The 14151-nt window shown below is 38.9% G+C and overlaps 2 protein-coding genes across 2 annotated transcripts in view; one reads left to right on the top strand and one right to left on the bottom strand.

The window, feature by feature from the left end:
• Window positions 1–9888, bottom strand: part of LOC135940619 (midasin) — a 48250-nt gene extending 38362 nt beyond the window's left edge. The window contains exons 1-31 of the mRNA XM_065485590.1: window positions 9770–9888; window positions 9006–9172; window positions 8751–8956; window positions 8477–8689; window positions 8278–8423; window positions 7832–8211; window positions 7616–7779; window positions 7433–7547; window positions 7212–7381; window positions 7039–7157; window positions 6821–6989; window positions 6440–6764; window positions 6201–6389; window positions 5912–6144; window positions 5677–5862; window positions 5471–5617; window positions 5290–5419; window positions 4778–5227; window positions 4432–4720; window positions 4270–4380; window positions 4091–4210; window positions 3721–4032; window positions 3555–3667; window positions 3303–3499; window positions 3073–3243; window positions 2854–3020; window positions 2594–2802; window positions 2416–2538; window positions 1684–2175; window positions 1326–1541; window positions 711–839 (exon numbers count right to left, since the gene is read on the bottom strand). Coding sequence (XP_065341662.1) covers window positions 711–839; window positions 1326–1541; window positions 1684–2175; window positions 2416–2538; window positions 2594–2802; window positions 2854–3020; window positions 3073–3243; window positions 3303–3499; window positions 3555–3667; window positions 3721–4032; window positions 4091–4210; window positions 4270–4380; window positions 4432–4720; window positions 4778–5227; window positions 5290–5419; window positions 5471–5617; window positions 5677–5862; window positions 5912–6144; window positions 6201–6389; window positions 6440–6764; window positions 6821–6989; window positions 7039–7157; window positions 7212–7381; window positions 7433–7547; window positions 7616–7779; window positions 7832–8211; window positions 8278–8423; window positions 8477–8689; window positions 8751–8956; window positions 9006–9113 — 6099 coding nt within the window. The 5' untranslated portion in view covers window positions 9114–9172; window positions 9770–9888. The remainder of the gene's footprint in view (window positions 1–710; window positions 840–1325; window positions 1542–1683; window positions 2176–2415; window positions 2539–2593; window positions 2803–2853; window positions 3021–3072; window positions 3244–3302; window positions 3500–3554; window positions 3668–3720; window positions 4033–4090; window positions 4211–4269; window positions 4381–4431; window positions 4721–4777; window positions 5228–5289; window positions 5420–5470; window positions 5618–5676; window positions 5863–5911; window positions 6145–6200; window positions 6390–6439; window positions 6765–6820; window positions 6990–7038; window positions 7158–7211; window positions 7382–7432; window positions 7548–7615; window positions 7780–7831; window positions 8212–8277; window positions 8424–8476; window positions 8690–8750; window positions 8957–9005; window positions 9173–9769) is intronic.
• A 356-nt stretch (window positions 9889–10244) lies between these two features.
• On the top strand, window positions 10245–12586 carry KdelR (ER lumen protein-retaining receptor). Its single transcript, XM_065484766.1, has 5 exons — window positions 10245–10427; window positions 10674–10863; window positions 11267–11336; window positions 11402–11654; window positions 11868–12586. The coding sequence occupies exons 1-5, from the start codon at window positions 10337–10339 to the stop codon at window positions 11900–11902; spliced, it is 639 nt and encodes a 212-aa protein (XP_065340838.1). The 5' UTR covers window positions 10245–10336; the 3' UTR covers window positions 11903–12586.
• Window positions 12587–14151: the final 1565 nt, after the last annotated feature.

The raw sequence follows: 14151 nt of genomic DNA, 5'->3' as shown, positions 1-14151 counted from the left end.
TGGCGACAAAAGAGAGAAGAGCAGGCGTGGGGTTAAAATATCCCCCAAAATCTACAAACATGGGAGTGTGCGACCCAGACATTTCCTGAGGGTTCATTGATATCCAATATAAGAACGGCAAACAAACATGTGCTATATAGTTAATGCTTTCCATCGATTTTTCTCTCGAGTCAGAAGCATTGGAATCCGATTAGCAAATTAATGATAAATTTTATGTTCATATATTTGAGGGCATATGAGGTCTCTCGCATATCTACTTAGTGGCGACGATAATGCCGATTCAGCAAAGCGGAGCTGTACTATTACAAATTTATACCATCACTAGATGACGGCTCTTTAAACATTAAGGCCGGTATCTCATTACCCTGCTGGAGTATGACAAATAAATGGTGGAGATGCAAACATTAGTCATTCTACCAAGTGATCAATCTTGAGAGCAAACTACAAATTGCCTTTGTCTTGGCTTATCTTGACTAAGTAACCGCTCTCTGCTGTAAATTTCACCTATAATGTTTTAAACAAACTTTTTGTCCCCATGACAAAAATAACATGCTATTTTAAACTTTAATCTCGTGGCTTAAAAACTTAAAGCATTTCATTCGGAACTGTTATCAGCACCATTACGTGACCGCAACCCTTGAAAATAAATTTCACCCTTGACAACAGTAAATACCGATACATCAAAGAATGAAAGAAAGGTTTGGTCCTACCTGCTCAAAGCCACCGAGAATTTCCGTTGTGTCCATGGACGAATTCATTGCCAGCACTTTCAGTTGCTGGCCTGTGAGTGCTGCAAGAAGAGAAACTACGCTGCTTTTCCCACTGCCTGCACTTCCAACCTGGCAATAGATTCAAACTTAATTATTTATATTAAAATATTAAATTTTAAATAAATTATATTATATGTAAAAAATGATTACTTAATTACAATTAAGATGAAAAGAAATTTCCAACACCACTATTCTTTCTAATTGAACCCATTTGGTTAAGGGAAGAATGAAGCTTGAAGATTGGGTGCGTTCTTTTATTGATCCGTATTATTTGTAGAGCTAGGGCCACCGAACAAAAAACAAAACAAGAGGGAAGAGAAAATGGAAGAGGAAGATTCACTTCAGTTTTTTCACCTGCAGCTTAACATTTTTCACCACTTTCGCACAACCCTCCCACCCGCCAAAAGCAAGCGTGAAATAACTCATTTGTCTTCCAGAGCTGAGGATGACACAACAAAAGCGTTTGGAGAATCGGCAAAAATGAGCCCTTTGCTTTAGGCAGCGCAAAGTTGGCTAAGATTTTCACATTCTTCTTATGTACCTAGCTTTACTCACCAAAATGGAAAGCCATTTGTGATGTACGCAGCATGCCAGTGAGTACAAAATGTAGTAAGATGATCTGAGCACAAGGAAAGGTGCGTCAACTTGGAAGTTGGACCTTGGGAGTGCAACACCTCCAATTATGACTTTCTCTTCAGTTATGCTCAAAGTGGGCCGACCTTTAGGCAGGGGCCATTTTTGGCCTACTTCTTCCTCATACGCAACAGACATCTTAAAAGAAAAATGTGTTAAGTTAAACTGCTCAACTTAGTTGCTAGACATGAAAAATATTGAATACATTATTACGTTGAAATGGATTCAAATTGATTTGATAAAATATTACAGAAATATCATCAAATTTGATGGAACACACCTTTTCTATATCTTTGATGGTTCTCATCCTACTAAAATAGATCAGGTATGCTGCACCTCCTGCACCAACATCGCATGAGCCTTTTTCCTTAGTAGCGAGAGCCCATCTTGAGAGGTCTCTAAGATTCATATCCCACGGTCCACCACTGAATCCCCACTGCCTCAATTCAGTAGTCTCCTGAGCTACTCTGTGGGTGAAAGAGACCATGCCTTCAAGAAGGTCAGATGGTAGCTCGGGAAACAGAGATTGTGCAATGAAGTGCATATCCACAGCCGTCAAGGATTCAATGTAAACTTCAGTAAATCTATTGAGGAAAGATTTTGGGAGCCCTCTCCTGGCCCCACCCTGCCTCTGGGGATTTTGGCAGCCAAATATTCTGGTAGTTTTGGAGTTGACCTTGAAAGACCTGCCAATTTCAGGAATGTAGACTTCTCCTCTGTGATCTAGGCAAGCGTTCAAAGCTTCCAAGACCGATTGGGACGCCAAGTTGAGCTGTAGCATAAAATATAATTTGAATTATTTAAACAAAAAATGATATTCTAGATCTAAGTATTGAAATTTTTAATTTAATGGCTTAGTTGGATTTTGGGCAAGCAGTGGGTGAGTTTTTCACCATTTATTGGCACATCTTAGCCAAAGTCATGGCATCTGGCGGCTGACCACGTGACCAAAAATCAGCCCTTTAGCGTGGTGCAGCGTTGCTAGTTGTGTCTTATAATGAAAATTATCTACCTCATCCAGCACAATCCAGTCTCCAGCTTTGAGAGCCTGCAAAAATGGACCATCTCTCCAGGCAAACTGCCCACCCAATCCTCCCTCCACAGGCAAATCGGCTCCAAACAAATCAGATGCATCCTGGTACAGGAAATATCAATAAATTGCTGCATTCAATATTCCTAAATCTTCACACCGTTTGGTCAGAAAGATTGATGCGAGTCAGAGAATGTCCTGATGCTTTTGACAGTGCTTGAACAAGATTTGTTTTACCCACACCAGGGCTTCCCTCCAACAAAATTGGCTTGCTGAGTTGGAGAGCTCTAAGGAGTCTAGTGACACTGCTGCTGGTTGTTGGTGCATCAAACATGAACTCGCTTGGAAAGCTGCAGTTTTCCACAGGGCCTAGATGTTTACAGTGAGTTTAAGATATAAAAATCATCCTCACGTTCCTACCTCTTTCAATAAAGAATGGTTCCAATCCAACTTTTCTATCGTCAGAAATGATTCTCCCTACTTTTTCCCTGATTGGACTGAATGCAGGGGCAGTTCCAGTTATGGTTTTAACTTGTGCTTCTAGAAAATTGATTGCCTCAATTCTGGCTTGGCGGATGTCTGAGGGGCTACATAATTTATTTGAAGAAAACACTTCTTGAAACATAATTTATTACATACCTTGCATTTGCGGTTAGCCCTGATCCTAAGCTGTCCAAGAAGGTTAAGCAAGCACCATGAATATACGCTGAACCAATGTCAATTGATGTCAATTGATTTTGTTTGGTATTTTCAGTGACAGTGTTGATGAAGTGAATCCACGTCAGCAAATCTCTAACGCTGAATGGCAGCCTGCAGGATTTTGTGTTTAAATATATCATAATACTTATCAACAAAAAATGAAAGCATACCTTGACCCCATACTGGTTTTCTGCAGCCAATCAATGAAATCAGCAGCGCATCTCCCAACTCCAGATGTGCAGTCTTCTTGGTTTCCAAAGAAAAGCCCAGAATTAAGTGATTTTTCAGCAACTGCAATTCTATCTGCTCTCGTCTCACATCCTTCGCACCAGATTTCAGTAAGACGGTTCCTCAATGCTGGGGACAGCTGTATTTTATAGTTAAGTAAGGCTAATTGCATAGATAATAATTTATTGAACAACCTCTTTTTTGCCAAAATCACCGCCTGGATTCATTGTAGCCACAAATTGGAATCCTTCTGTTGCGGTGATAATATCACCACCTTTCTCAGCAAGGAGAAGTGTTTGCTCAGGTTCTAAAGTGGTAGAGTTTAGATTGTGATTTGTTTATTTAATTTATATATCTTACCAAGCAAGGAGTTCAGACGTTCCAGCACGCTATCGTCAGCCAGGGAAATCTCGTCAGCCAAGAACCAGTCAGCGCCAAGCATTGACATAACTAGTGGGCCATCAACCCACTCAAAGAGCTTGCCATCGCTTTCTTCGTGGTTTCGCACAGGCCTCAAACTGCCTAGGAAATCGGCGGCTTCGGTGTGCATGTGGCAGTTGACATAGTGCAGCTGCTTTTTTTCAAGCGCAGCAAGAAGTTGGCACACAGAGGTTTTCCCACAGCCTGTTTCGCCAACCAGCAACACTGGTTCTTTGAATTGGACTGCTTTTCCTAATGAAATAGGCGAGGGTCATTAGAGGATAAGTCTAATAATACAGACATCACATACCAACAAGTACTGCCAAACGTCTCATATTAAACGTCCAAACAATGTGATCAAAGCCAGAAACTGCTGACTCAAGCACATTTTTTAGAATTGCTCTGGTAGTGTTTGACGTTCTAGAGCTCCCTAAAAAGAAAGTTAAGGTGAAATAAAAATTTAAACAAAAAAGTATAGTTCAATCTTACAAGAGAACAGTCTGTCAGGATCCACCTTACACTTAAAGTGCTTCTGGAGAGCTTCTTCGATGACTTGCGCTTCTTCATGGCGCCGAACTCGTCCAGCCAAAACCAAATATCCTTAAACAATGGCTGGTAAAACAAAATCTCCAGAAATTTGAAAAGGCTTACCTTCATCAGCCAAATGCTGCTCCCACTCATAATTCCCAGTTTTAGAGTCTGCCAGCCTGTACCTTTCACCCCATCTGAACAAATCTCTTAAAGTCATGAATCCCTGCTTTCCAGCAAAGGCGGCACTTTCTCTACGCCTGAGCTGCAAAGTGTTCATGACTGCAACCATCTTCTTGGCGTATGAAGGAGGCAGTTGACATCTCTCCTGCAAAATGGTCTCCAACTCTGAAGGTGGAAATTCACTGAAGTGTAGCTCCACAAAGCGATTTCTGAATGCCCGAGATAGAAGCTGTGCAACATAGGTATATTAAAAAGAAACTCAAAAACAATAAATACTATAACTCACTTTTCGACCACCATACAGCCCAGGAGGGTTCTGTGTGGCAAACAACATGAATCTAGGATGAGCTTTGACCAAGGTCTGCGTCTCAGGAATGAAAAGTTCTCTGTTGTCATCCAGCACTCTGTTCAAAGCTTCTAACACATCTGATGGAGCCAAGTTGAGCTCATCCAAGATGACCCAATAACCATTTCGCATGGCTTCTACGAGAGCACCTTCCTTGAATGTTAGAGCACCATCAGTGTCAGCGCTGTACTGCCCAAGGTACTCTTGAAGGTCAGTGTGCTCGTGGTTATTGATTCGCAAGCATGTGTGGCCCGTTATGTTAGCCAGATATGTGATCAAACTTGTTTTGCCAACAGAAGTTTCACCCTGAAGAAGTACAGGTGCTTGATCAAGAGCAACAGCTCTTGCTAAATCCCTCAAATGGTTCCTCACACTTGGGGTCAAGATGTACTGAAAATATATAATATATGGACACAATTAGATAGTTATTCAAAGTAATTTTGGTTCCTTACATTGTCTGGAACTTTTGGTTCCAAAGTTCCTGACTGCACCCAAAAGCCTTCAACGTTAATGGCGTCACCATTCTCTGGTTTGGCAATTGGTTTTTTCATAACACTTTTGGCATCTTTGTCAAGAATGAACCTTGAGAGAAAATTTGAAATGTGCATTAGATTACTATGAATCAAATCTTACTGAACAATGAGTTTCAGCACAGTTTCTTGGGAACCCTTGTCCAACTGTGTCAAGAAACTCAGGCTGAAGGACTCCATCAGAGACCTGCGAATCTGCCCACAAGGGTTTTTCGATGCTGTCGACAAAGCTCGGCAGAGCGTCCGTAAACTGAAAATTAGGATTTAAGATTTAATTACATCACTCTTATTAAGTTCAAAAGGACATACCTGTAATGAGGTTTGTGACCCGTTCCAGAAGCAAGAGTTTTATTTGCTTCAGACTTCAATTTCAAATACAAATTGACAATGTTATCCAAATCTTTTGGATAAAGTCCTTGACCACTCATATATGAGTCAGTTAGTTGAATCAAATCATTTTTCTCCGTCAATTCAGCAACGTAAAATTCGGTAAATCTAAACAACGTGTTAAATACACGAGTGGTACAAAATACAATAATAATACCTGTTTCTCAATCCTGATGGCAAATCCTTTTTTCCAACATCAGTTGCTGGATTCATGCAGGCAAAGAGTCTGAAGGCAGGGTGGCGTTTGATTGGTTTTGTATCTCCACGTTCAAGCAAATGAAGAGAGCCGTGGTTTCCTTCCAAGAGTCCAGAGAGACACTGCAAAGTTTCAGCGGTGGCCAAATTTATTTCATCCAGCAATACCCAGCCACCTTCAGAGACAGCTTTTACCTATACAGACAAATAATGTAAAAACGTAGAAGGATTGAAAGTAGCCAATTAAATACCAAAGTTCCCTCCACAAACTGGAATGCCAGGGACGACTGTCCAGATTTTAGTTGAGTCTCAAGCCTCTCCAATTTGGAATCTAGTTCCTTCCAACTGTTTATGTCACTCTCAGGCTTCTTGAGAGCTTTTGTCAGAGTACAGCGCATCAGAAACAACAATGCGTCCCAGCGCCGACCTAAAAAACACAACTTTTTCAGGGGTTAGTGTCATGGATAACACATACCCTAACTGTACTTACTGCAACATGGTTCAAAAATTTGGAATTTTTCCCCCTGTCAAAGGTATTGGAAAAGAGTGTTTCGAATTCCAAACGAACTGGTTCTACAGTCATTTTCAAATCAACCGGTTTGTATCCGCCAAGCAAGTCTGCACTGTCGCTCTGTTGATTCATGTTGATGACCTTCAGTTTTTGACCGGCTTTTTGAGCCAGGAGCTGAATGGTAGCAGTTTTTCCCGTTCCTGTTTCTCCGACAAGCAGAACAGGCTCCCCATGTTCAATGCAACATGCAACTCTTTCCAAGAGGCAGCTGGCTGCTTGAGTAAGCGAGTAAACGGTCTTTTGCCTGCACAAATATGACGTTAACTTGAATGTTAATAAAAGCATTAATTTCAAACTCACTCCATTTGAACGGCTAGTTTTTTAGCACAAGCGACTTTCCCCCTACCAGCGATAAAGTTTGAATGAGTCGACTTGATATAAGGTTTGTATGTTTTGCAAAAGAAGGGTACGTTTGGGTGGGCTATTCCCAGCCTGTCCGAAGCAGCAACTGCCAATCTGTGTCTTTCCTCTAAAAAGTAAAATTAGTATATTCTGAATTGCAACACAGAAATGTTAACCTTCTGATGGGGCTGCGCATGAGAAAATGTCTATTGCGTCTTGCAAAATTCTCAATGCGCATTCTGCTGATCCTTCCTTGAAATCAACAGACGCTCTAGCACACCACTTGAGCAAATCTCTGCGAATAATTCCAATCAATTATTTTTTTTCTCTGCTAAATTTGACTTCAAACCTTGTTGAAATCAGTCTGCCAGCTAAATTTGGTGGTTTTATATCTGGTGCTATGTCCATTCCACTGACAGGCATGGTGGGCTGTGATTCAAGAGCAGTCGAGTGGCTGCCTCTTGAGAACACTAAGAACACGTCCAGCAGCCTTGACACAACAGTTTCAAGTTGAGGGTGCTATGATGAGGAATATTTAATAATATAATTTACTTTGACTGCTAAACGCACCTTCTTTTTAATGACCATTTCTAGCTCATGTCTAGCCAGAGGCTCTACGTTGACTTGCATCCAAATCTTGTCCAACATGTTTGTAGTAGACACTTGGCTGAAACCCTGTGTAGTTCTGAAATGGGAGTTAGATTGAAAGGTAACTTCACTGCCACTCTGTGGCTCATTTCTCAAAATTAATACCTCCTGGTTGCAAAGAGCTGGAATGTAGTAGCAGCTTGGATGCAATCCCTGTATCCGGGTACAGCCAGTTTTCCAGTTTCAAGTAGAGACGCAAGCACTGACAAAACATCTGACGAGGCACAGTCAATGTCCTCAAGAATAAGCCACGAGCCTTTCTCAACAGCCTAAATTTGACCCTGATGAGCACCATGCATGATTTTGCAAGATAATATTAACCTGTGTCAAAATTCCAGGTCTCCAGACAAATTCACCAAGGTTTTCAGAACATCTGTATCCACCTAAAAGCATTTTGCTATCTGTTTCCTCTCCAAGCTGAACGATCAAGAGTTCAGGAGGTCCACATCTGCCGGTCATCATGGCAAGTTGTTCAATGAGAGCTGTTTTTCCACAACCAACAGGGCCTTGCAGCAGCACACTCTGACCCGCAGTGACTGCTACTGCCAAACTGCGCAAGTTGGCCTTGGTAGATGGAACCATCACAAGCGATTTCTCACTCAGGAACTTTGGCTTCTTCGATTTTGTTTGTAGCATCACACCTGCCACATTAACTACGCCAGGACAGCACTCACCAATCCAGTTCATGGCAGTTTCTTGGCCTGAGAGATATAACATTGTATTGATGATCATAAAGATAAACTTCCTTTAAATGTAATTTAGCTAACCTGGGGAACATCTTGTTGAAAACGAAAGTCTGGGCTTGGTTTCAGAGTAGTTCAACACCCAAGCTGTCATATCATCATTGTTGCACATCAGGGTCTTCTCCTTTTCAGGTATTCCAAGCGCCAATTGAATGCATAAATAGCTAAGCCTGTTTTAGAATAAATTTTAAATGTAAAAGTTGAAGAATTGTTTAATCCTTGCCATTGATGCTCTGAATCTGAGCTGCCGAGCTTAGCAATCAAGTGCGACCATCTCCACAAGCAAGCAAAATATGGCTGATCTGATTTCAGAAGGTCTAGTACAGCTTCCAAAGAGGGCAACTGATTTTTGCATCTCTTCTTTGATTGAGGCGGTTCGCATGAGGTCGATTCCTCAAAAGGGCCCTTGGTCAGGTATAGCTTTTCTTGTGCAAATCTTGAACAATTAATGTAAATGTAAAATATTATAATTATTTTCAATATACAAGCAAAAATACCTTTTAGCGTCAGGGCTAACTCCAGCCATATTTGCTAAAATAAAAACCCTCTTTTCTGGCCATCTTGGGTTTGTAGATGCCCAGGACAAGATGGGAAGTACAAGTTGAGGAAATACTTTTGCGATTGTTTCTGAACGTTCTGGTTGAGCAATGATTCCTTCCACCAACTCTGAGCAGAGCTCTTTGCACAGATTTTTGTCCCAGATCTTTAAAATCAAACATTAGAAGAAATTTTCTACGATCTCTTTCAACGACCTTTTCAGTCAATAGCTGAGTAAAGCGTGGACTTGCATTTTTCCAAAGGGAATTATTCCTTAGTTGCGCAGTGAGCGCAAGGAAAAATTCTGATGGATCTTCTGACATTTTGCGAATTTCAGTTTGAACGCGATATCATTATGCCAATAATAATCACTCTCTGAAATCTGAAAACAACACAAAACTGCATTAATACATGACAATTAAAAGTATTGGAATTGTTGACTGCAGATTTCATCCTCTATTGTCAAGATTCATCTAACAGCGTAATGACACGTTTAGGGGGAAACTCTTTGATGTAAAATAAACCAAGATTTCAAAAAGGGAGGCAAAGATGATCAAATCATGCTAACTTTGCAGCCGCTTTTCACAAAATTTATAGTTGTACCAATAAAAAAGTTTAACTGAAGCCTTGTGATTGGTTTGTGCAATTTTGCATTAGCATCAAGGATTTTCTTTGGTTTTGCAGAGTCAAGCCTCCTTAAGAATTAAAGTTAAATGACATCATCATTACATGAACATACACATAATTATGAAAAAATAGAGATCGTTTCACAAAGAAAAGAACATGATACGTTACAAGTCTTGAAGGAAGAGCATTATAAATTAATAAAACTGTAACAATTATATAAGAATATGAACACAACATGTATTTTGTATGATGTACGGAAGTTATCTGTTATTAAGTGCACGCGTATGTTACTTAAAATACATTATGTACGTACACAACCTACATGACTTACTAACCACTAAAGAACATTTACTTAGTCTGAAGAGTCGAAATGTGAGAAAGTTTTTCAGTAAAACAGTATTTTTGTCACAAACGTAGAAAGAATAACATCAAGCGGCACTGCGGCAGATTGAGTTGAGTATCTTCTAACCCACGTGTTTTTGTTTAGGGAGGGCAGGATGAGATTGTGGTGAAATTTTGTAAAGCCATCTATACAATATTCAGTAAACTACATGCCTTTGAACTGATAGCGCGAATTTGAGATTTTACTCATAACTATAAATATAAATAGGTGTGCTTTAAATTAAAAAAAACATTGAATCATAGTTTTTACTTATTCAAAATTTAATATTGTATCCTTCTCCTAAATTATTGATCTGGTATGAGATTAGAATTAATTTTATTATATTTTAAACTTCTGAATTTTTTTAAGGACGCCCCCTACAGAATGAAATGCGAAACTAGTGAACTTGCAACTTCTTGCAATGACAAGAGTTCAGCGTACGAATCGACGTCGATACCACGCCCCCGACTCGACAACAACAGCTGAGGCCACGTCATTTCTGCCATCTTCGCATTTCGGACACCGACAGCCGTCGACATGAACATTTTTCGGCTACTCGGCGACATTTCGCATCTGCTAGCCATCATAATTCTGCTGCGCAAGATATGGATGTCCAGGTCATGTGCAGGTACGAGCAGCACTCTCTCAATTTTCCCTGAATCAAACGGTTCAAAACCGAGCCGGTGCTCTCTCGCCCTTGCTTTGTTTACGTCGTTCTGCCTGGGCCAGAGGAGCCCTTTTGGGGTCTCAAAATGGTGTTGGTTACCTTTGGCTTCCTGAACCTGCGTATTATTACTTAACATAGGGAATCAGTTGATCTATTTTAATCGGCAGGTTTCCTAAACTCGTGGCGTTTATTGTTTATTGATTGCAGGCATCAGTGGGAAAAGTCAATTGCTTTTCGGCTTGGTGTACACGACCAGGTATCTCGATCTCATCACCTCCTACATTTCCCTCTACAACTCGGTGATGAAAGTGGTCTTTTTGGCTGCCTCGTATGCGACCATCTACTTGATGTATGTCAAATTCAAGGCTACATATGACCACAACCACGACACATTCAGGTAAATACCATGCCCCCTGGCATATTTTTGTATTCACAGAAATGCTTTGCCCGGCTGTGCCTATGAGATCATTATTTGAGGGCCGAAATCACACTCAATTTTATTTTGAGATAGAGCAACCACCTAAAAATGGTAAAATAAAAAAAATACCACAGAGCTGCCTAATTCAATGTATTTTGTTTTATTGCAATATAATGTTTTCTGATAGTGATAACACAATGTCATCTATTATGATTTTAACTTGATTTTTATCCAAATAACAAATTCTCTCAATATTTTAAATTTGTAAAATTAAAATATTTAAGCATTTTTGTTCAATAAATAATTTTTAAGTATAAAATTCTTGATTGTGCAACTTCAGAATTAATTTAAGCCATTGATTGTAATATTCTAAATTTCACAGGATTGAATTCCTTGTAGTCCCTGCTGTCGCACTTGCTCTTTTGATCAACCATGACTTCCAAGTTGTGGAGGTGAGAGTCATTATTAACTTCTGAGTTTGTAACAAAATTAATGCCACTCATTACATAAATTCCAGATCCTGTGGACTTTCTCTATCTACCTTGAGTCAGTAGCCATTCTGCCCCAGTTGTTCATGGTGTCCAAGACAGGCGAAGCCGAGAGCATCACATCACACTACCTGTTTGCACTGGGTGTGTACCGAGGACTGTACCTCCTCAATTGGATCTACCGCTTTTGGGCTGAAGATCATTATGACCTTATTGCAATTGTGGCTGGAGTTGTTCAGACAGTGCTCTACTGCGATTTCTTTTATCTCTACATCACAAAGGGTAAGCAGGGTGATAAATTCTTCCGTTTAATTTTAAAATTTCACTAGATATTAAAATTATTCACTTTTGTCATATAAATAATAGTAATCATGTTACCAGTGAATTTGCTTTGCTTATGTTTTCAATGGTTGCCTGAATTACAATGACATTATTATTTCCTTTGTACGTGTTTTGGTTAAGGTTGTTAAAATTATGTTTATTAACTGTTTTCAGTGTTACGAGGCAAGAAGCTGCAGTTACCAGCTTAAGCATGAGAGTCAAGAGGGTTTGGACTAGGTGCTTCAAGAGGTTATCACCTTTAGTCCCCAATTGCCAATTAAAACCAAGCCCAGCAAACCTTGCAATTGAATTGATACACTTTAATTAATAAATTGTCAGGCGCACTAGATAAGATTATAGCATAACTTGAGCAGGTTGTTCACTTCTTTCAATTTTAGTATGCACGTCTTCTGTCATAAATAATTATTCTGTTTTTGGAAGTCGGCCATCAATGCACACTGTGCATCCTGTGATGCGGCCAGTCTTGATAAGAAGTTCAGCGCCATTCTAGCAATATTTTGTAGAAACTTCAACTCAGAAGATTGAAATGGGGTAAATGGTTTCCTTTTGTCAACCCAGAGGAAATTCTACCGTAAAATCTGTTGGGTTTGTTTTTATGTGACCAACTGAAAAATGGCTGGCATATTGTTTCAATTGTACTTTCCATACTGTCTTCTTTATCTTATTCTTGTGTTAAGTGGACTATGAGCAATTGCGAGAGCATGGTTATATAGCTATGGAATGAATGTCAAAATAAAAGTGAGAGACATAAGCAAGTTTTGTTGAAATGTCTGCGTTTGAGTGTAAGCGTGAGTTTGTTATAATCATCTACCAAATAAAAAGGGACGTCTATGTTGTGTAAGTCATCAACAAGTAAAGCTTTTAAAATAATACGCGCTGTCAGCATTTTAATTGTGTCAAAAGAACTGAATATTCTCCATCATATTTGCCACTAGTTGCAACTGCGATGGAGAGAGGAAAGCAACAGTACAGTTTAAGGAAAGAAAAGGGGTTCAAATGCAGACTAGTCAGAAAATCAAGTGGAAGCTCAAAATTGTTGCTTCTTACTGTGTGCGCTTTAAGCTGTCTCATCTTCCTGACTACATGGTTTGTCTCGTCTTTCTTGGAAAATCATCCACCACTGAGCAGGAGAGGTAATAAATAATTTTTCAATTGATTGCTCCATTAGGCATTATATTCAAGTAGAATTTGCATCTTTTATTCTTGGAAAATGTTCGGAGCTTTATATATTATATCTTTCTCTTCATCGCGCGCTTACGCAAACATTTAAGAAATATTTCAATTATGGTTCTAGAAAGTTATTTTGATATTGAGGTAAATTCATTTGCTGAGGAAGTATAATTTGGGGTTGCAGCTTTAAAAGAAGATACAATGGGCCAGCCGGAGCAACACGCAATTACGTCAAGGGAACAAGATCATGTTTCAATGAAGAATTTCCTTACTGAATTCAAAAAGACTTATATCCGATTGCCAAGTGCTTCGCTCTTTTACGACTACTCGCACGAGATAAAAAATTATGAACCGATTAAATGATTTCCGCGAAAGAAGTCATGAGTCATACTTAGCCAAAAGAGCGCGTCGTCGCATTATTAAACATCTTATGTTTGTATGTATAGTATAAAAGATGAAATCCGTCTTAAATAAACCATCTCAGTACTATTAAAATAAGTAATTTTTAATTTTGTACAATGTTTATGACTCATTTCAACCAGCGCAGTTATATATACAAACTTTAACTTTTTTATATCCTATACACATTGCACCTCTCCCAAACACTCTTCTAGAATAAAGTTATTTTTACGGTAAAACCTTTACCTAGATATATGTATTTTTTATATTTATTTCTATATTTTAAATGAAGGAAATTGTCATCAAAAAAGAATCAGTGCCACACACTGCAAAATGGGTTATCTGGCCCAAATCTGAAATTAAATAGTTTGGAGGCTTTTGTGTTTTGTTTTCAGTTTTAATACTTTTAATTCATCTAAACCTTTAAGTTAAATTTTTCCCAAGTATTAAGAGCAAGAAAAAATATATTTGTGTTTAAATTATTTCAAATGACTATACCTTTTCCAATTTTTCTTTAAATTTTATTTTTATGTTTCAGAAACTGTTGCAAAATATTATTATGTTGCGTGTGACTTTAATTTAGTTACTGTTTCCTCAGTCAAAAAGACGCACGCACATTTCTTCAGTCGTTACGGTGAAACGATTCACGTCGTTTTTGTGTCTGTATGGATAATTATGTGTGTAACTAAGTAAAGTAACTATTAATTAAGAGAATTAAGTCAGAAGAGTTGTGCGGACACACACACACACCGATTTTTTGTTTTGTATAAAAAATTATTTTACAATATTCTATAATGTCACATTTATATGGCTTAGATATTGTTGAATATTATAGACGCATATAATATAAAACCAAATTTTAAAATTT

Source organism: Cloeon dipterum, chromosome 3, assembly GCF_949628265.1.
Source record: "Cloeon dipterum chromosome 3, ieCloDipt1.1, whole genome shotgun sequence".
Classification (NCBI taxonomy): Eukaryota; Metazoa; Arthropoda; class Insecta; order Ephemeroptera; family Baetidae; genus Cloeon; species Cloeon dipterum.
The sequence above is the reverse complement of the archived record's forward strand: the minus strand, read 5'-3'. Positions and strand labels throughout refer to the sequence as shown.